Source organism: Podarcis erhardii, assembly GCF_964252035.2.
Source record: "Podarcis erhardii genome assembly, chromosome: 2".
Classification (NCBI taxonomy): Eukaryota; Metazoa; Chordata; class Lepidosauria; order Squamata; family Lacertidae; genus Podarcis; species Podarcis erhardii.
In genome coordinates, this window is record NC_138498.1 from 78,414,141 (window position 1) to 78,436,757 (window position 22,617).

The 22,617-nt window shown below is 40.0% G+C and overlaps 1 protein-coding gene across 1 annotated transcript in view; it reads left to right on the forward strand.

Annotated features, from left to right (window-relative positions):
• The window catches only part of SLC6A11 (solute carrier family 6 member 11), a 104,786-nt gene extending 89,060 nt beyond the window's left edge, over positions 1-15,726 (forward strand). The window contains exons 12-15 of the mRNA XM_081848215.1: positions 3,190-3,292; positions 5,126-5,226; positions 6,249-6,419; positions 10,917-15,726. Coding sequence (XP_081704341.1) covers positions 3,190-3,292; positions 5,126-5,226; positions 6,249-6,419; positions 10,917-11,069 — 528 coding nt within the window. The 3' untranslated portion in view covers positions 11,070-15,726. The remainder of the gene's footprint in view (positions 1-3,189; positions 3,293-5,125; positions 5,227-6,248; positions 6,420-10,916) is intronic.
• The last annotated feature ends 6,891 nt before the right edge of the window (positions 15,727-22,617 follow it).

The following is a 22,617-nucleotide window of genomic DNA, read 5'->3' on the forward strand; positions in this document are numbered from 1 at the left end:
CATTTAAAACCGCACAGCATACTGTATTGGCTATTATTATTAGGTTAATTATTAATTTGGGAGACAATAGTATTTCACTAGAACAAAAAAAAATGAGGTTGTTGAATGTCCATTTAAAATTGAATACCAAGCTTTCCAATCTTTGCCTTTCAATAATAATAAAAAAGAATAGAGAGGTGTATAACCATATAGGTGGGACGCGGGTGGCACTGTGGGTTAAACCACAGAGCCTAGGGCTTGCCGATCAGAAGGTCGGCAGTTCGAATCCCCGTGATGGGGTGAGCTCCCGTTGCTCGATCCCTCCTCCTGCCAATCTAGCAGTTCAAAAGCATGTCAAAGTGCAAGTAGATAAATAGGTACCACTCCAGCGGGAAGGTAAACGGTGTTTCCGTGTGCTGCTCTGGTTCATCAGAAGTGGCTTAGTCATGCTGGCCACAAGACCCGGAAGCTGTACACTGGCTCCCTCGGCCAATAAAGCGAGATGAGCGCCACAACCCCAGAGTCACCCACATCTGGACCTAAGGGTCAGGGGTCCCTTTACCTTTACTATAACCATATACATATGAGTTGATCTTCTGGTCAAACTTCACTCTTACTGAAGGGAGACCACTGAGTCCCTTCTGCAAACAGGAGGGCTGCTTCCCTTTGTAGAATAGACATTTTGCAACCACCCCAATATGTTTTGCATTTAGTTTCAATCTTTTGAGCACATTGTCCACACAAGCATAAGCACTCTGAAGTGTGCATCCACACAGCTAGTTTAGACCAAAGGCCTATCCAGTCCAGCACTGAGTCCACAGTAGCCAAAGAGTTGCCCAAGGGAAGCCAGGAAGGAGAGCAATAAACCTCTCACCACTGTTGCTGTTTCCCATCAATTGCCATATAGAAATACAATCCAGCTTTGTTGTCAATTTTCTCCTTCCTTTTCTATGTAATTTTCAAGCAAGTCCACCTTGTTTCCATGTACAGTTGTTACTCTTCTCAGAGTTTCAGAGTCAGGCTCAAACTCCTAGTTGGCTTCGTTTGGATTCAGGCTGGCAATCCTGCTTGAGGCTGGACTAAGCATCAAGGAATAAGCTATTTTTCATGGTGATTAACTCATTTTCCCCATTCTGTTGTGTAGAATGGACCCATAGTATTCAATTGTTACTTCAGCACTTTCGTGCTTACCCAACCGTTTTTGATGGGCTGCAGGAAAAAGAGAAGCAAATTGTTCCAAATCCCAGCATGGCAGCTGCTGCTGTTTCTGCTGCCGGGAAGAGTGCAATGTATGCTGTGAAATAGGCACTCCGCAGTATAAATCAAGTTGCAGTGTGCATCATGCGCCACCAAATGGCACTGTTGTGCAACATTCCATCATGTAAATAATTTCTTTAGAGCTCTTTCCAAAACGTTCCAAGGAGCATGGCGTAGGGTGCAGAAATTCACTCCTGTTCAAGAGGACTTGATTCCTTGGGAGCACTTGAAAGCAATACTGAAGAGGGTTTGTTGTGCAATGAATTTCAGTCTCAGTTTGCCACTGCAAAGCCTGGATCTAGGCCAGCTCTCAAGACAGCCTCAATAATTAGCTGAGGAGATAAATGGCTAGTGTCCGATTCAATATTTCTGACTTGGGCTGACTGTTGAAGATTAACTTTTGACTCGGAAGCTTTGTATTCCCAAGTCCCTCACCATATGCACTCATATGATAATATCTATAGTTTCTTACTTGCTGTTATTATAAGAAAGATACTGGTGTCGGCGACACAATAGGACTAGCACATAGATTAAGATTTTGATCAGCTAAAGGAGCATAGATTACTCTGCCTCCATGTTCAGAGCCAGTATGCTTCTGAATACCAATTGCTGGAAACCACAGGAAAGGATAATGTTCTTGTTCTCGAGCATCTGTTGGCCACTGGGAGAACAGGATTATAGACTAGATGGCCAGTTGGCTGGATCCAGAAGGCTCTTCTTATGTTCTTACAAGTTACATTCATATCTTACCCTTTCATGAAAATGTTCCATGCACCCTGATAGATGCCATTCACCCAGAATACTGCCTGTGGTTTTGTACTTGCTCACGCAACACACAACTGAACAAATCTGAATATTCATATAATGTACTTCAGAGACTAAAAGTGTTTTCAATGATTAGCAACTTAAACCTGAATATATGCAGTTGGAAACACATCTCGAAAGAGCAATGCTTAGTGCTCTGTCATCATAAATTAAAGTATAAGACATCTTCGCCTGTCCCCCCCCTTCCACTCCAGATGTTTACTATGTGTATGGAAATGTACACTGCTTATGGGCTGATACAGTGTAAGACTTTTTATGTAACAGATATTGCCTTAAAATTTCTGGGTGTTTAGGAGGAGAATTCATAATTCACGTGGTGTCTCAACCTGCTGCCAAGGACAAATAGCATCACTATCAAGTGTATGCTCCAAAAATAAGCACAAGGTGTGAGGGAAAACTTCTTTAAGACAGGAGATTTTTGTCTCTCTCACAGTTTCATTCTCCTTCTAATATGGACAAAGGGCCTGTTTCCCAAAAGCAATGTGGGAAGTTTCTTGGGTTGAATATTGTTACCCTTCTGGCAATACAATTCTTAAATAAAATAAAAGGAGGGAAGAACATAGTATAAAACACAGCAAAGCAAAAGACTGCCAAGGGCCAAAACAAACACGTAGGTGTTTTTTTTAAAAAAACAACAACAACCAACCATGGTTTTCTTCAATGGTATACTTTGTGTGGTGGAGTAATAATTCTCAAGATCACAACAGGCATGGAGCGCTTTTAAAACTCTTTTATTTCCTGTTCTAGTCCTGAGGAAAGGAACCAGGGAGGAAATAATTAAATCCCTCCTCCGTTGAGAATGATCAGTCACACCTCAAACAGATGATGCTTGCTTTTAATGGTCCCATAAATACAAGCATGCATTTAACATTGCATCTCATTTGACCCTTAAACCTAAGCAAGCAGACTTGTAATTTATGTCTCCTTCACCAACTTAGTGCACTCCAGGTGTTTTCAACTAAAACATCCATCACCTTTGGCCATTGGCTTTGCCACCTGGGACTGATAGTTGCTGTAGTCCAAAATATCAGCTGGTTTAGAAATTTCCCAAGTGCACGGAAACCTTATTTCAGCTGTAAAGTGTTATTCGCACTCAACTTTTCCTGTTTTTAACTGTTTATCTTCCAGGGTGGAATGTATGTTTTCCAGTTGTTTGATTCCTATGCAGCCAGTGGAATGTGCCTTCTTTTCGTTGCTATATTTGAATGTGTCTGCATTGGCTGGTTTTACGGTAAGTCAGCAATTCTTGCAACATTGGGGCTAATTCTGAAATCACATCATGCATTTTTAGAATGAGTCTTACCGTGTTTTCCATAGCCTACCTTGCCATACATCATCCTGTGGATTTCAAGGATCAGTTCTTGTTCACAGTCTTGTTTTCATATTGCAAGTTGTATATATTTCCCCTTCTGGTGGATCCTTTTCACATGTGAGTCTTCATTTCATAGTACCAGGAGAGTCAGTACAAGTGGTACTTTCTCTAATTATGCATCTAATATAACATATGAAAAGGAAGTTGTGAGTCTGAGATAATGTAGCTTGTACATCTCATCTTCACAAGTCCTTTTTCTATGCTATGCTGGGAGCATTGCTAGAAAAAACACAGCTTGCACATTCTTCCTCTACTCCATTGTAATATGTGGAGTTGTGTTACGTGCCTTTCTCTGGATGCCAAGGTTTATGTTAGTACTACATGTTGTTTGTTAATTGTGCAGTTAATTCAGCCAAACCATTTGGGTTTGTATCCAGCCGTATCCCTTTGTTGACAGAAGGCTTTTTTATCCAGTGGGAGCTTCCAAGAGCAGAAACAGGAAGAGGTGACTTTAATTGATTCCCAGTGCCCTTCCCAAATCTACCGCAGGGGGTTGGGGCACCTTTGGGACAGCATGATTGGTGGTGAAGGGGTTGCAGAAGAAAGGAGGAATCTATGAAAATCAACTTACATTCCTTCTGTCAGCGGAGAGAAACCACTGGATACAACCATGAAACCAATGGAACCATACTTCTCTTCTTCAAGGATGGCAGAATGGCCACCTAGCAGAGGTGTGGTGTTTTTACCTTCTTCTCCCTCTTAATGCTGAGGATACTAAAACTATTAGTGCTCAGCTGAAATTTCACTGAAACAACTCAGCTTTGGAACGTAAAGAAGAATCATAAAAGGGTGAAAAATATATTTTTTTTAATCTTTCAGATTCCCTCCTTTACCTTTGATAACTCTTTCAATTCTTTTGTTTTGCTTTCAGAAAAAGGTATGCTAGACACTGCCTGTGGCAGTGACAGCATCAGATCTCTTCCTGGTGTCTATAAGCTCCAGCCACCGTTTTCTTTCCACCTCAGTGCTGCTGGATGACATACCATCATTCTGAGGGAGTTCTTGAGTAAATACTTGGCAGCCTCCATACTGGTTGCTATTTTTTCATCAAGTAGAGTGGTACCTCAGGTTAAGTACTTAATTCGTTCCAGAGGTCCGTTCTTAACCTGAAACTGTTCTTAACCTGAAGCACCACTTTAGCTAATGGGGCTTCCTGCTGCCGCCGTGCTGCCAAAGCACGATTTCTGTTCTCATCCTGAAACAAAGTTCTTAACCTGAAGCACTATTTCTGGGTTAGCAGAGTCTGTAACCTGAAGCGTATTACCCGAGGTACCACTGTAGCTCTCTCAGAATGACATTATGTTATTCTATAGCATCATTCCAGGGGTAAATAATTCTGGGGGAAATAACATGTCAACCAAAGGTCTCCATCTGCTGGGAAGGTAGCTACTATATCATCTCTGCAGACCCCACTAGAGGTAAAGTAGGGCTTCAATTTTTCAGCAGGCCCTCCAAAAAACGTTTCTTATATATGCTAGTTGTGAATGAGATTGTGAAAGGGGGGGCAGATTTTTATCTTATTCCCACCAACTGCATTTACTTCGTGTTTTCAGGCTTTCCTTGCCAATGGCAGAGGCAAGGAATATTCTAAGAATGAAAGCATAAATTCTAATGAATCTACATCACTCCAGTAACATAAGCCCTGGTAACCTGTATTCATTTTCTATTAATTTTCATATTGGTTTTATTCAGGAAGCAATCGTTTTTATGACAACATTGAAGATATGATTGGGTACAGACCACTGGCATTATTTAAATGGTGTTGGATGTTACTCACTCCTGGCATTTGCGCTGTAAGTAATGAAAGTGTGATAAAATGGTAGAGCAATCTGTAAGGTCCTTGTCAGTACCTTTTCCCAAAGACTTTATGGAAATAATTTTGCAGAAATAGAGCATAATCATGGAGCCACACACATGTGTTGGAACAGGAAGTACACCTCCAAAATGCAAAATAGTTTAATTTCCTGGTATCAGTAAAAAAAGGCAACAATTCCTCATAAATTAAATAAAAAAGTGATTTTAAAACTTATTTAATTTTCAAGCAGATGTTGTTTATTTCGTTATTTTAAATTGTTTAGGTATTTCTTTGCTATTGGTTTTAGACTTCAGTAGCCCCTACTTTTTCTTTTCTTCCTCTTCCCCCACCCCCCTACAATATGATGAAGTATGATAACTTCTTTTTATGTGTTCACACATTTCTGTTCCCACATCATAGTGGTTTCATGTGCACTCAAGGTGTCTATTATAAATTCATGTGTAGTTATTATTGGAGCAATTGTATGCTACTATGTTGTTACTTACTATGAAACTGAACTGAACTGTACACAAATTAAGGGCTGGAATCCAAAGGCTTATGTGTGGTAGTCCTCACACACCCTGGGGCTTTTGGGGACGGGGGAGGTTCCCATTCTTGGTGCAATTTTTCAGGGGCCTTCAAAAGTAATATACACTGTGATGCATTTGGGAGTGATACAGCTGGTGGGGCATGAGAGAATCTTGTGTGTGCAGAAGTGCTTTCAAGCCACAAAACACATCCCCTCCCATGAGTCTCTTTGGCACAGCTGTAACTTGCTGTCAAATTGGGGGGGGGGCAATTTCTATGGTCCTTAAATGAAGACTGAGATTAAATGTGAAAGGAAGTTCCAGTGGAAGGAAGGAAGGAAGCCAGCCAGCCTGCCTGCCTGCCTGCCTGCCTGCCTGCTTGCTACCTGTCTTGAAAGCTGAATGTAACAATTCAGTGAACTGGGGTGAATAAGTTTCCTAAATATCTATGTGTTGTTTACAAAAATGGATAAAATGACCATCTCCATTTCAGGGAATCTTCATCTTTTTCCTGGTGAAATACAAGCCTTTGAAATACAACAACATTTATATATACCCAGACTGGGGTTATGGCATTGGGTGGATGATGGCTCTCTCCTCCATGGTTTGCATTCCTTTGTGGATCTGTATTAAATTGTGGAAGACAGAAGGAACTATTGTAGAGGTAAGAAATGTTGTCAGACTATTATTGCTTGATAGAGTAGGTGAGCATATTGAGCTGAATGCTGCACATTTTGCTTACAATCGCCTATTCAGAAGTTATGAAATCTAAGCTGGTGTCTATGCATCCAGACCAGTTTCTGTGATGTAACTGTAGTCAACAATCCACGTATCCACTTTGGCTCTGATCCTGGGAAGTTTCATAGTAATAATTATGAAAAAGAAAACAGTGGGTTGCATTGTCACAGATGTTCAGTGACTAAAACATTAGAAATAACAATGGTAGGTTCAACTCTGCCCTGGTTTAGATGAGTATATTTTGTCTTATTAACATAAGCTTTCCCCCCACCCCCCTGCATGCAATCAGAATTCTATCAATTCTTGGAAGAAAAAGTCCTAGAATATCTTGGAGATAAACTTATTTTATTAGGTGACTTTAATGGAGTAGTGAACCCAGGCATATATAGAGCAGCAAAAAAACAAAAAAAATCAACGGGACAAGACAAACTCCCAACCTCTTTTTTTCAGTTAATAGACCTCCTGATCTGAATGATACCAGGAGGTTTAAACACCCAATAAGATAAAGAATTTATGCATTACTAGGATCCTCACAAGTCGGCTGGAAGAATACATGCAATTTGCGCCTCAAAAGATATTAGGTAATATTAAGAAAGTTGAAATCCACCCAAGAACAATCTCAGACCATAACCCAGTATGGATTAAGTTTAAAGGAGGGAAAGAAAAAACTAAAATATGGCAGCTCAACAAGAATATATTGAATGATGAAAAGACAGCACAGAAAGCCAATCAAATTTTAGAACAATACTTTAATTTTAACTTAAATCAAGGGACAGATATAAAAATGGTCTGGGATGCGAGTAAAGCAGTTATAAGAGGCTTCTTCATCCAACAAAGTGCTTACCAAAGGAAAATAAAGGAGAAGAAGAAAGTGGATATATGTGAGGAAATCAGAGATAATGAAAAGAAATTATTTCAAAAACCAGAGGACAACATAATAAAGCAAAATATAAAAATCCTACATACACAATTTTTGGTGATTATAAATGAAGAAATAGAATGGAAGATCAAATGGTTAAAATATAGAAGCTTTGAATCTGCGAACAAACCAGGTAGACTTCTAACCTGGGAACTGAAAAAGAAACAGGATGAAATTAAAATTAAAATAGATGAGACCTGGATTCAAGACCCAAAAGAAATTAGTAAGAGCTTCACTAATTTCTACAAAGAGTTATACAAAGAAGGACCAGAGAAAATAGAGAAAATAATTGAATACTTAAAACAAAAGTAATCTGCCGATAATTCCCAAGGAGAAAATCGCCACATTGAATTCTCCAGTAACCACTATGGAGGTGCAACAAGCAATGCAAAGATCGAAAATCGGGAAAACACCGGGTCCGGACGGTATACCAGCTATTTATTATAAAAAATTAGATCACTGTTTCTGTGGGGATGTTTAGGGATGCGGGGGAGGATATATTATCTAAGATATCCTGTCCCAACTTGTCTTCAAGTTCAACAAAATCAGCAAAGTTAACATTCCCCTTTTTTCTTTTAAACACACGCACAGCAGATAGCTTGCTCAGACTCGTTAGAGTCTCTGTAAATATTTCCTGGTATTTTCCCCATTTAATCCCTCCTAAAATAAGATGCTACACAGTCTTCTGTAAAGTATAAAACGTTTACTCACAAGTAATCATCTGTTCACACAAAGGTTCCCAGAAGGCAGACCTAAAAGGTTAGGACATAGTTTAAATGTGGTGACTATCTCCTTATGGGAGAAAGCCCCCCTTTTCTTCTCTTGGCCTGGAGCCAAGGGTGCATCTTAGTAGTGCTGTTGTTAAGATGGCATTGATAGAGACAAGAAGGTCACCAGCCTGTGATTCTGGTTCTTTCTACTTCAGGAGAGGCCATGCCCATTTCAAGTTACACATAGGAAGTTTTGTCTCAGTCCTGGAAAGCAGGAACTTCCGGCTGGAGGACTGAGACAACCTTCATGTCTACTCTAGCAATGTTTTGCTTGACTGTACCTGATTCTTACATCCCACAGTTTCTACCTATGAAAGATACAATGAATGACATTCTACAAAATGGAATACTACCGAGCTCATGGAAAGAAAGTTTCATTACCCTTATTCATAAACAAGGATCTGACCCTTTAAGCATGGCAAACTACAGACCTATTGCCCTGCTAAATAATAGCCACAAGATATTTGCAGACATTCTTGCAAACAGGCTTAAAACAGTTATAAAAGAAATAATCCATAAAGATCAAACAGGTTTCCTCCCAGGGCGCCGTATGCAGACTAACCTCAGGTGTGTGATAAATGTCTTAGAATATCTTGATTATAAAATTGATAAAGCAGCTGCTATTATGTAGGTAGATGCTGAAAAGGCATTTGACCAGGATTCCTGGAAGTTTATGAAAAAACTAATTCAAGGAATTGGTGAAAATCTCTGAAGGAATAAATGTCATCTGTTCTGAACAATCAGCTAAATTAATCATCAATGGTAAAATCACAGATGAATGCAAAATAAGTAAGGGGACCCGGCAAGGCTGCCTATTATCTCCCTTAATATTTATTATGGTAATGGAGGTCCTAAATATCCGGATACGAGGAGACCAGCTGGTCAAAGGAATAACATTGGGAAATAAATCCTACAAACTCAAGGCCTTTGCTGATGACCTATTAATAATGACCAAAAACCCCAAAGAAAGTTTAATGAGCGTATTAGACTTGATTAAGAATTTTGGAGAAGTTGCTGGTTTTAAATTGAATACCACAAAAACAAAATTATTGGTCAAGAATATGTCTTCACAGGAAAAAGAAGACCTAGAAAAAATAGCGGGCCTGAGGATATGTAACAAAGCAAAGTATTTAGGTATATGCTTTACCCCTAAAAACATAAATCTATTCCAGGACAATTATACAAAAGTATGGTCAGAGATAAAAAGAAACCTCGAGATTTGGAGCAGGCTGAAGTTATCTGCCCCTCAGGTTGATTTTTTTGTTTGTTTCAAATGATTCCAATACTGGGTGGAGCAGGCTGCCTCAAGAATTGGCAAAAATACATTTCTAAATTTGTTTGGCAGGGGAAGAGACCTAGAGTTAAACATCAGATTTTAATTGATATAAAAGACAGAGGAGGCTTCTCCCTGCCCAGTCTTAAATTGTATTATGAGGCGGCCTGCTTCACCTGGTTGAAAGAATGGTGTACATTGCAGGATTTGGACCTATTGGATCTGGAGGGTTTTGACAACCGATGGGGTTGGCATGCATATTTGGCTTACGAGAAAGCTAAAATCCATAGAGGTTTTACAAATCATATTATTACAAAATCATTGTTTGTTGTGTGGGAGAAATATAAAAACTTGCTTGAACCCAAAATCTCCCGATGGAGGCCTGTGCAGTAAAGAGAAAAAATACCCAGGGAACGTGGCCATCATAAAAAGGAAGAAGATAATAAATAAAAAGGAAAAAGATAATAAATTTAAGTTAAAAAGCTTTAGAGGAAATAAGGGCGCTTGTTATTCTTTAAGAGAGAACTTTCTTAAAATGCAACATCAATGGTATATAACCCCTTGGAAGCTCTCTAAGGTGTATAAAAGTGTACCAAGTCATTGTTGGAGGTGTAAAGAAAAGCCAGGTAATCTATATCATATGTGGTGGCAATGTAAAGAAATCAGGATGTTCTGGGAGGATATTCATTCTGAATTGGAAAACATGTTAAAAATATCTTTCAACAAAAAACCAGAAGCCTACCTATTGGGAATCACAGATGCAGATATCCCTAAAAAGGCAAAGGAAATTTTTCTGTACGCCACAGTCGCAGCAAGAGTGCTCATTGCGACAAATTGGAAAAGTGATGAAGTCCCTTCTAGATTACAGTGGACTCAAAAAATGCTTGAATATGCGGAATTAGACAATCTATCAGAAAGAATAAAAAATAAAAGGAAGTATTTATTTCAAAATGGGAAGTCTTTAAAATTTATTTGAAAAATAGTAATGGCAGTTTAAACTCTGTAGCAGCATTTGAATAACTTCGGTAGGAGTTTCAAGTATGATAGAAAACCCATGATAAACATATGGCAGAGAACAACTGATGAGAAATAGGAGTAAACGGGAGGTCAGGTCTACAGAAAAAAGACCATTTTTATGCCAAAGTATCATGAACACTATTCAATGTATTGTTTGCAGGCAAGGGCGGGGCTGGCCCGTGTCCCAGGGGTGTGGTGTGCCACCCGTAGGGGCATGGTGCCCAGTACGGGCAGGGGACAGCAGCGATGGCACCTGCCAGGATCGCACTGCCGGGGGTGGTGCGCTCCCCCCGCATGCCTCTTCCTCCGCCAGTGCTTGGAAGGGTCCTTAGAGCCAGATAGAGAGGACTGGAGGTTCCAAGCCCCTGATCTGGATGGAGTGTGCTTGTGACCAGGTCACAGAAATGGCTAATGCCTTCCATTTTCTTCATTCCCTGCCCCCAGAGATTTAGAAAGTTGATTGTGGCCAGCCCAGACCTGAAGATGAGAGGAAGATGTGGAGCAGGTGCATATGCTGCTACTGTAAATGACTGCGATGCCAAACTGAAAGGTGATGGCAACATTTCAGCCATCACAGAAAAAGAGACGCACTTCTGAAAGAACTTTCTTCTTCTGTTGTTGTTGGTTTTTTTGTATAAATAAATAAGTAAATAAATAAATTAAATACTTCACTTAATTATAGAGGCCAGCTTGTTTTGCACAACTTTATTAACAAGTTAATTTTAAAGTGAACTTGTATACTTGTTTAAAAGTGATTTTTTTAATTATTATATAAGTAACGATTATAAATAAATATAAATATATATATATATAAAATGAAATAGAATTGTTAGTGATGCCTTGTAATATGGTGATTTCAGTAAGTGTTTTATAGATCCTAGAAGGACCTGTATAATGTGTTGTAAAACTTTTATACTTTTGGTTTTTTTAAAAAAAGAAAAAAGGTATGGTGTTGTATAGCTATACACATTCTAATTTGTGAGCATCTCAGACCATTTCAGCTTCTACTGTATGTATATAAAGGGGATTACAATGTCCTCCTATTAATATCTAAGGGAATTGTCTTTGGATGTGTAGCTCTGTTTCTGAATTTGGGCCCAGTCCAGTGAATGAGTTTGCCAAATGTCACTAGACTCAAACCCTGGCAGTCCTTCCATCAGGGTGGGCAACCTTTTTAAAGTTCAGGCCCGTATTTTCTTGGAAGAAGGTGAATGTGAACTGCATACTGGCAATAGACAAAGCCAACATCAAAAGTGGGCAGGTAAACCCTTTTTCTTTCATTCACACAGATATGCAAGCATGTACCTGACTCATCCTCAATTCATTCTTATTCTCTGTTTTTCACATACGCACCCCACTAGCTCAGTTCCCAGCACTTACCTTCATCTGCCAGTGTACCCCACTCCTCCACCACTGCCCCCAATATCTTCATGTTCTCTATGCCTTGTGATTTCCCCAGTTCTGTTGTGCCACAAGTTGCCACTGCAACTGTCAGCTGTCAGAAACATGCATGAACCAGCAAGTTTTTGGTGGCCAGTGTGGTTCTGAAAGGCACTCCGTTGCATGTGGATATGTGAGTGTCATTCTGAAGTGTGCGCTACCCATTGACTTATGTGGTTGGGTCACATACCTGCCTGCTGCCTATTTCTCCCATCAACTCTTCTGTTTCTCTTCATTATGGGGGTATAAAACGGTAAAAACACAGTGGGGACATCAGTGTCCAAACAGAGGGAGGCCATGCTGCCCACCAGCCACCCTCCTCTACCTTTTGCTTTTCTACTGAATGAAGTGACAAAAAAACAACCTGAATTGCCCATGTTTAACTCTAGCATTTTGCAAACATGCTGTCACAGGTTTGAAGGCAAAGGGTTGTATTCTAAGTAGTGCTGGAGCAGTGCTTTGTGCAAGCAGAATGACTTCCGCTTATGAAACAGGACTTTTCATTTTTTTGCACTCTCCTCCTGCTGTGCCCACTCCAAAATCTGTTTGGGCAATTCTCTCAATCATCCAGAGCAAATTTGGGGATGCTGCAGACCACACAATGGAATAAGAGAGTAAGAAGAAGTCCTGATGCAAAAGTAGAAGTCATTCCAGTTGCACATTTATTTAGTTGAATAGCACCCAATGCCTTTGTGAACAATTCTCTGGATCTGATTCCTACCTTGCCCCTTGGACGCAGCCCAAATAACTGACTAGCTGGATGAAAAAGCTAGACTTTGGACCTGCATGTCTTCCCACACCTCATGGAAGTCATCTTTGAAGCTTGCAGAGGTTTCAAAAGCAGCTTCTAATATATCATGGGGTCTTCTGTTCCAAGAAAAGAAGTTAATTTATTTCCAAACATGAGACAGCTCTTGGCCACTCTTGCAGATGTTCTGTGGATGTCCAGACTTAGTGGATCATGTCTTTGACTTGTAAAGCAGGGAAGGCAACACCTCCTCATTTTGGAGCAAAATGAGAAAACTACATCTCAATATCTTGCTTCCCCTGACCTGCTAACGACATTTGTAGAAGTTATTTTTTACTGAACTCATTTTAAAAATTATTTATATATATAAAAGAGCTATTAATATAGCTGTGACCTTAATAGAGTTTGAATTCACAGGTGCTGTGTCACAGGATTTAAAAAAACATTTTATCTCTCTTTGCTTGACCCCAGTGACTGCATAAAATGTCTCACCATTTGGATATTTACATGTCTTCACAGCGAAATGTGTATGAATTTGTGCGTGATATTCTGCATGTGACATTGAAAGTGAGGTATAATTGGACAGCAGGAGATGATGGAGTCAGGCTTTGGTATCCATAAGGACTTTTTTAAAGCTACTGAAAGTAAGCAGATGTTCTTAAAAACATTGATGAATGTGATAGGGACAATACAAAACATTTATATGACATTTTAATATATCACTGTACTCCTTGTTGTTATATCTATAATAGCTGCCACCTGGGCCCACTATTCATAATTACTAAAAATAGATTAGAATCTCAAATCCATCCATAAGCATGCATGCCTTAAACGCTTTATGGAAAAATGCACCCAGCTACCAGTCAATCAGCATGATTGTGGGTCTAACAGGGCAAGTAAATTAAAACCATTGTTATGATAAGTAAGCTATATTGACACATTCCGAGTACTCCTGGACAGGTATCCATGATAACATAAATCTTCCACCACAGGCAGAATGCCTTTGTCTTAAGTATTTCTGAAACTGATACACATTTCAGCATAGAATACGTATGTAGCCTGTTTTACAAATGGGAAATATAGGTAATGTGATTTTAACTTGCACCTGAATACAAATAAAATGGACTTAGAATTCAGGAGTGAATGTTGTACAAAGTTGAGAGTCATCAATTATGTTGTTTAATGGACTGGCCAATCCATAGGGTCTCTCAGCGAGGCTACTAGACTCAAAGTAGCTTTTTACAGTGAATTTATTTCAATATTTATGGCACATTCCACCATGCTTATCTGTATACTGTATAGCTAAAGCACCAGTTTTCATACTATTTCTGGGAACAACCTTAAAACAGCATGCCACTATAAAGAACAACCATAATGTGTATTACTTTACGAGGAACAAGTTCTTCAGAAGTGCATCATGGGGAGCAACACAGAGACCAAAACCCATCTACTTTTAGGCTATAATCCTATATATATTTTCCTGAGAGTAAGTTTCATTGAACTCAGTGATCTATATTCAAAGATGCTGTATGTCATCCATCTCACTTGTCAACCTTATTGAACTAATTATAACTAGTGGTTTAAATAACCCCTTAACTGCACCTTTGCAGTTTCATTTCTTCCTTCCATAGGTGTCATAGGTTCAGAAAAAAATGAGAAGGAAAACCATATACTTTATTTGCTCTTCTTGAATCACCTGACCATAATAATGAGGAGCAAATCATTATTATTGGTACTTTTTATTATTTACACATTTTGGTTGGACAACTATCCACTGCTTAAATCAATGCACTGACCTTTTCAAGTTCTAGAATTAATAAGTATGAGTCAAAAGAAAATCAAGCTGTTAATTTGGAAGGTGACTATTCTGCATTTCTGAACTTATTTTATTCACTGCCTTAGTTTGCATTTAACACTCAGTCAAATCATGGCTTAGTGTGGATAATAAGCAAGTGTATGGCTTTTCGGAGGAGATCATGGCTATTTTGGTCCTTCCAAATCGTTTTGCTGATGCACTGCAACCTAACCTGGCCTCGTGGTTTAGCTCTCTCCAGACAAACCATGAGATGTAACCAATGTTTGACCTATTGTTTGCAGCGTGTGGTTTGTCTGGAAGAGGTAAAACATGAACCTGGATTTAAGCAACATGCTAAACCAAACCACGGCTTAGTTCAGTGCAGCAGCAAAACAACCAAAGAGGAGCAAAGTGATTGTGGTCTCTTCTCTGGGAGTCCACACATTTGCTCAAATGCCCTGCAAACACAGCAATGGTCTTCAAGTGAATTTCTGAGAAATATATCTCTGCGATTTGTAAGTATTGGGTGCCTACAATAAATAGTTTTAAGTGATCATCTTCACCGGAACTGTTCACATATAAGAATTTCCCAAAGTTTGCAATGATATGTTTCAATGCTTGTGTTTATTACTGCCACATCAGCCAGCCATAGTCCAAATAATTTGAGGTAGTCCCAACAATCATTTAAATTAAAGCATCTTTCGGCCAAAACCCTATATAGAGGTAACTCCCACTCCCAAATAGGTGTGGATGGGAGAAGATGGTTCATGGATATAGAATGTTACATGTGGAATGTTTTCATCCAACCATCCCAACAGGTACGATTTATGGAATATGATTCCTACTCTGCTGCTATGAACTACTTCACTAATAGCTTTATACACATACATGTGGTTTGGCATGGTCTAAAGCAGTGTTTCTAATATGCTGTGCTTGTAAATGTGCACATTTAATACTTGACCCATTTAACACTTGTGCTTTTATTTTTTATTTTGGGGAAGGGTTGAAATTCCTGACTAGTTCTGTTATTTTTTTCCTGGAAAAGAATATGAAGATAAACAACAATGATATTGTGATTATTTCTTTTGATATGCAGCAGTAAACAATAATGCCCTTTTCTGAAGTATATATGCAGTATTATTCATAAGTAAAGAAGAGCCCAGATTTATGTACTGTTTTACACAAGGAATGTTTTTATTTGGTATTCAAGGAAGCACAACATTTTGTCTGCTTACTCCTTTTTAAAAAATTAAAGAAAATGGGTAAACATACTGTGCTTGGCGCATTGTGCTTTGTTTATGTTGTTGTTGTTTAGTCGTTTAGTCGTGTCTGACTCTTCGTGACCCCCTGGACCAGAGCACGCCAGGCACTCCTGTCTTCCACTGCCTCCCGCAGTTTGGTCAGACTCATGTTGGTAGCTTCGAGAACACTGTCCAACCATTGTTTATGTTACTGTAACTATATAACACGAGTGGGGAACCTTTGGGGTCTAGAGGGCCACCCACCTGTCAATCATTTCATGTCATGATGGTGTCAGGTGACTGATAGATGAGTGGATCTGCCCTCCTGTCAAAGTTGACCCATGTGTGGGGGGGGGGGACACTCTGTTTTGCAGCAACCAGAAGGACTGAAATCTCCATGCACAAGCTGGTGGGTATATTAGCATAGCCTTTACAATTATATTTGAACAAATTCAAACTGAGGAGTCCCACATTACAGACAAGTATGCAAGCATTCACTACCATAGCATATAAAGCAATGACATAACAAGGCCAACTATTATTGGCACTAATGTGCAGTTGCTGGTCCAGAATCTGGTTCTGACAGAGATGGTTTAGTCATCTATTCTATCAGCACCAACTGGTTTCTTACACTGGCACCAATGAGAACTTCTATTGAAATGCAAATAGCAGCTGCTAAGGGGGGATCTTTTGGCACAGAAAGAGCTGTCCCTGCCTGCTCTTATGGTTCTGAACTTGTTCAAGCTTCCATGCAGCTGCTATTTACATAACAAAAAATGTGTACTTATAGAATCCAATTTGGAGCAGGCATTGGCCACAGTACTTGGGTGTAATTGCTCAGGGCAGCTTAACATGATCAACTTCTTCCTCGAGAGGTGTCGACAGCAAATGACTCATGAGCTTGTATTGTGCTGCGTCCCCATTAATCTAAGTAACACACGGCTTTGTAATGAGGAGTGAATGTTCTTGTTAATCCATCTTTTATTTTAATAATAAAAGCTCCACTGTTCTCTTATGATGCTCATAGATGAATCACTTTTTACTGTGTTCCGCCAGCGGGTGAGTAGCATGCAAGGAAGGCAGAGTTAGAGGCAAGCCATGCTCAAAAGAGCAGGCTACAAATATTCACACAGACACCCCCAAGGGGCAGCTCTAACTTGGGCTCTCGCTGCTGATGTGGGCTTTAGTTCTGCTCTCTAGTCACTCACCACCATCATGAATCCTGGCACTTCACTGACTTTTTTATGACTTCACTGAGTCATAAAAAAGGCACGCGGAGGCAGAAGGAAGAATATGAAAGATCATGGGATGGCAGCCAAACCAAGGTGAATGGGTATGCATGCTATGGAATAACCTGGCTGTGATGCCCGCTAGAATACACAGTTTAGTGGGAATTACTTCTGAGTAAATCTGTATAGGATTTGGGCTGAAAGATGCTTTCATTTAAACAAGTGCGGGGACAAAGACAGCAAGTGTAGATGGCACATCCAGTGAGGTTTAGCGCTCAGTTCTGGTTGCCTCACCTAAAACGGAATATTGTCGAGCTGGAAAAGGTTCAGAAAAGGACAGCCAGGATGAGCCAAGGGATGCAGCAACTCCCCAATAAGGAAAGTTTACAACATTTGGAGTTTTTCAGATTAGAGAATAGGTGAGTAGGAGGTGGCATGAGAGAAGTGTATAAAATTATACACGACTTAAAGAAAGTGGTTTGAGAAAAGTGTTTCCCTCTATATCATCACATTAGGACATCCAACGCTGAAAGATTCAGGACAGATGAAGAAGGTACTAAAGCCAAACTATGGATTTGCTCCTCCAGGAGGCAGTATTGGCCACCGACTTTTAAAGTGGATTAGACAATTTCATGGATCTATGATCAATCAAATCAAATGTCGGCAACACAAAAATGTACCTGTATCTACTGCCACCCCTGAGCACATGCGCTCTGATAACTGAGCACCCCTTATCGCTAGATGCTCTTGCTTTAATACAGGCCTTGATTAACCACTCTGGCTCCCTGTCCACTAGTTGAAGAATAGATGTTATGAATAAAGAAGTTGGTGACCTTGTCATAAACCTCCCTCTTCACATTGTACTGCTAATTCAAAAGGTAACCAATATCAAGATCATGTATTGATAATAATATATCAACAGGTATATAGCATAGCATAGCATAGCATAGCAAAGCATAGCATAGCATAGCATAGTCCTGCCCTTCTAAAGGAACTATGGGCAGTAAAAAGTCCCTTGCATTATCCTTCTTTTTCAGATTACAGTGGTACCTCGGGTTAAGTACTTAATTCGTTCCGGAGGTCTGTTCTTAACGTGAAACTGTTCTTAACCTGAAGCACCACTTTAGCTAATGGGGCCTCCTGCTGCTGCTGTGCCGCCAGAGAACGATTTCTGTTCTCATCCTGAAGCAAAGTTCTTAACCTGAAGCACTATTTCTGGGTTAGCGGAGTCTGTAACCTGAAGCGTATGTAACCTGAAGCGTATATAACCCAAGGTACCACTGTACTGCACCGATCTGTATCCTTTTCTCTTTCATATGGATATCCAAACAGGTACCTTTGCTCTAGGCTGCTCAGTATTTATCACTATAAAAACTGATAATATACTAATTTTGTACCATCTGGTTAGCTCTGGGAAATACTGTGATGGAGAAAGAGCAATAACTAACTACTGGCCATATTCTGTTCAAGTGAAATGTCTTTGTGCCATCATAGCTATTTTCCACAGCTGTTTTTCTCAGGGTCAGTCAGAAGTCAAGTCCATAACCATGACTTGCCATGTGGTGTATTATCCCAGAGCAAAACACAGCAGTTCAGCTAATTGGGTTTCAAGCCCTCCCCCTTCTCTTTGGCTTTGATTTGAGATAGACTCTGCACCCTGCCGTTGAAAGGCGTGCTTTCTGTATCATTAGGTGGCAGCAAATGCCAGCAGAAAATAATTTGTTCCACCCTGGAGCAAATGAGTAGGGCCGCTGGGAGAAGGAGCTTTCATTTAGTTCAGGCTCTAACGCACGGACCTGCAATTCACTTTTTCCTCAAGACAGAAAGTGGTGAAAAGGAGACGGTGTCAGCATTTGCAAGGAAGTAATGTAGACATCAGACTGAATCTTGCTACCTTGTTGACAAACATTTTCAGAGCTGCAGCTGTAGTGGCATACAAATTCATTCTTACAAGTGTAAGGGGTGCACTCGACACACTTCTGAAAGGGGAAAGGGGGAAACAGGGTAGAAGGGATCTCTGAGTCCCAGGGTGGGAGGCTAGGGGAAGAAGTTCCCAGGTGAGAACTGGGATGGTCTACTTTTCTGTATATGGATGAAGGATATGAAACAATTGTGACAGAGGGTTTTTATATCTATTTCTTGTTCTTGTTTTTGCTCCTCTTTCACTTTCTCTTTTTAGATTAGTTTGGTTTTTTCTTTGTATCTTATGTTGAAAACTTTCAATAAAAATATTTTTTAAATGAAAGGGAAAAGATAAACATATCTACACTCCTGTCTGTCTTGGTAAAATGGTGAGCTATTTGAATACCTTGCAGTTTGCTTCTTTAACAGCACAACAGCACAGAAGTAAGAACCACTGAGTATAGGATTGCAGCCGCGCTGTTTAAGAACTACCAAAGGACATCCCTAGTTGAAACTGCATATAGATAGCAATGGCACCTGTGTGATCATGACACCATTATGTGGCATTCCCTTCTATTATTTGTGTTACGGGTTGTATTTTTGTTCCTTTGTTTGGGTTTTTTTTTACACCTTTGATATACATCCCCTCCAACTTTTCTCTGATGAAAAGAGGGACGCCCAAAGGGAAAGCAGGACAGTCTGGGATCAAATCAGAAACCTAACTCTGGGAAAATCAGAGAGCCTGCATGCTGGAAAAGCTTGTTACTCTGAAATGGGTAGTGGATTGTTCTCATTTCTAAGATAAAGTGATGGTAATAAAGGGTCTTGGTTCCTTTGTCCTTGGGTCCTGGGCTTAGATAGGTCAGGCAACTGATCAATCAATCAATCCAAGGCAACAAACATGGAATACTCACACAGTTTTGTTTTGGTCACGACAAATTCCAGGTTTCCAAAAATCAATTCACCATTTGGAGTAGCCAGAACAGGCCCTTTAAACAATCAGCTTAAGTGGTTATAATGCCATCACCAATTCAATTGCATTCATGACTTCTTTGCAATCAGCTGCTGTGTTATTAATACTGCATAAGCAATTTACCACTCTAGCATCTTTATCTATGTTTTAATATTTTCAGGTACAGATTCCAATCCTTTAGATATCACCACATAAGCAACATTCTGCTTAACTGCAAAAATGTTTATCACCCTATATATGTTCATATGTAACAGCTCTGAGTTGGAAAAAAAATAAAATTATTATAGCAACATAGAAATAACTGACCCAGGCCAAATCACAGAAACTAACAAAGCAGCCAATCCATTCTAATGTGCTTGTGGAAGGGGATCCCACAAAGGACTGGAAACTCTCTCCTTCTCTGTCAACGGCCCTCCATTGGACCAACAACGTATTATTGACCATTACCTGCTATGGAAAGAGGTCCTCATGTACAATCATCAGTTCTGTTCCTTTCCAAGGCTATGATCACAGGCAACCTGCACTGGGAGTAAAGAGGTGAGGGAAGGAGGCAGAAATCCTAGTGGGTTTTCATCCATTGTGGACCACAGTCATACAAACCTATGCACTTAATCCTTGACAATACAGAGTTGACAAAGGGCACAACTAAAGTGCAGCACCGCAGGGTGAATGTACTCCACTTGCCTCATCCCGATTGCTGCTGTAATCACATCAGCCAGGCTACTTGATGTGTTTTTGCAGCCGTGCAGGTCTTGGGAAATCAGGTTGTCTACTCTCATTAAGGTCCTTGGCTTTAACTCTCCATTTGACAAAATTCCGCAGGTGGGGCAGGGAGGTTAAAAATGCATGAATTTTGCTTGTGATTATATTCACCACATGTCCAGAAACAAGTGGTACTTTACACAATCTAAATGAAAAATGTTTTCCTGAGATTAAAAAATAAAATCCAAAGACCAAGTCAACAAAGGACTTTGTGCTGGGATCAATTTTTGTTTGGGAGGGGGAGAACCCTGTCTATTGCTTTGTTACTCCTAGAGACACAAATAAATCTGAATTCTTTACACATTTCACATGAAAAGGCAATTACGGTGCAGTTTTTGAATAAAGAGCTTGATTTGCAATCATAAAGAGGCCCTCCTATCATTACTTCCCATAAACAACAGCATGAGAAGAGAGCTATTTAAAGTTCCACATCAACTTTGCATTTTCCTTGACGAGGCCGTACATCGATTCTGACATGCAGAGTGACAGTGTTATGGCATTTGGTTGTTCTAACTGCATTAACGATGTGGTCCTATTTACAAACGCCATTCTTGCAGCAGCAGACACTGACTCACACACAAAGAGCTGAGAGCAAGACTTGGTATTTGTGGCCCATGTGCTGCAACTTGACTGGTTCATTAGCCTTTCTTTATGTGGACATACATTCTGAGTCTGACATGAGTTATTTTGGGGAATGCATCAAAACTGTATTGCAAGAACAGTTTGGTTTTTGGGGGGCGGGGAGGAACATGCCACATACAACATTGTAAGTAGATAAGATGGCTAAGCTCCAGCATTTATTTATCTGAAACATTTCTTAACCACCCTTCATGAGAGGATTCCAGCATGATCTACAAAAGTATAAATAAAACTGTCCTCACATACCTGAAGGAGAATCTCCACCCTCATTGCTTAGCCCAGACACTGAGGTCTTCCTCCGAGGGTCTTCTGCTGGTTCCCTTACTGTGAGAAGTAAAGTTACAGGGAAGCAGGCAGAGGGCCTTCTCGGTTGTGGCGGCCACCCTGTGGAACACACTCCCTGCAGATGTCAAGGAGATAAAGAACTATACAACTTTTAGAAGACATCTGAAGGCAGCCCTGTGTCAGGAAGTTTCTAATGTTTGATGTTTTATTGTGTTTTATATATTCTGTAAGTGGCCCAGAGTGGCTGATGGGCTGGGAATAATAATAATAATAATAATAATGTGATATTCAAGTGGGAGGTGGAATTTTAAAAACAAAAAATCAAGTTAAAGGCCCCCTCCAGACTGGTGGGGGGGTTATGGACGCAATAATAGTACACCAGTGTTGGATTATCTGGTACCATTCACCTATCATTCACGTTATTAGTTGTTGTGTGATACTTTCCCAGCGTTACAGCAGTTCTGTGCTATAGCACAAAAAGGGGGAGGGACAACTCTCACGCACCTCCAAACATTTGTTCCTTGAAGAATTGCAGGATTTCAGCAGGAAGCTACAGGACATGCACCAGCTGAGCATGAAGCAGTATGTTGGCCCCCCAAACTGTTACAGGAACAGAAAGTAGTGAAAGCAAAATTGTGTATAACTGCCCCAGTAGCATCATGAACACAAATAATTGTGAATGAATAATAAAAAGGTTGTCAGGAGAGGGAAGGGCTACGGTACAAATGCATCAGTTCCATCTAAAATATCATCTAAAATACCCAAGAAAATAGGAAAGAATTAACTTGTGCTAAAAAGATTGTAATGTAGGCACCACATATGCCTCCTTGTGTAGGGCATTCCAGAGTCAGAGATCCACCACAGAAAAGGCCCTCTCCTTTGTGAATATATAATGTAATTCAATTGCAAAGAATATTTTTAAAAAGACAAGCTTCTTCTAGCAGTGAGATCTTCCAGGAGCACCAAGACCTAGGTTTGACTTTCTTTTGGATAAATTATCACCAAAGACTGCTGCTGTGTCTTTCTGGTCACATTTTATTTGTTTACAAGATGGAGAGGAAACCTCCTTCCCACTCATCACATGTTGCAGATCCACTGTGCCACACCAGATTCCAAGAAAAAGAAACCAGC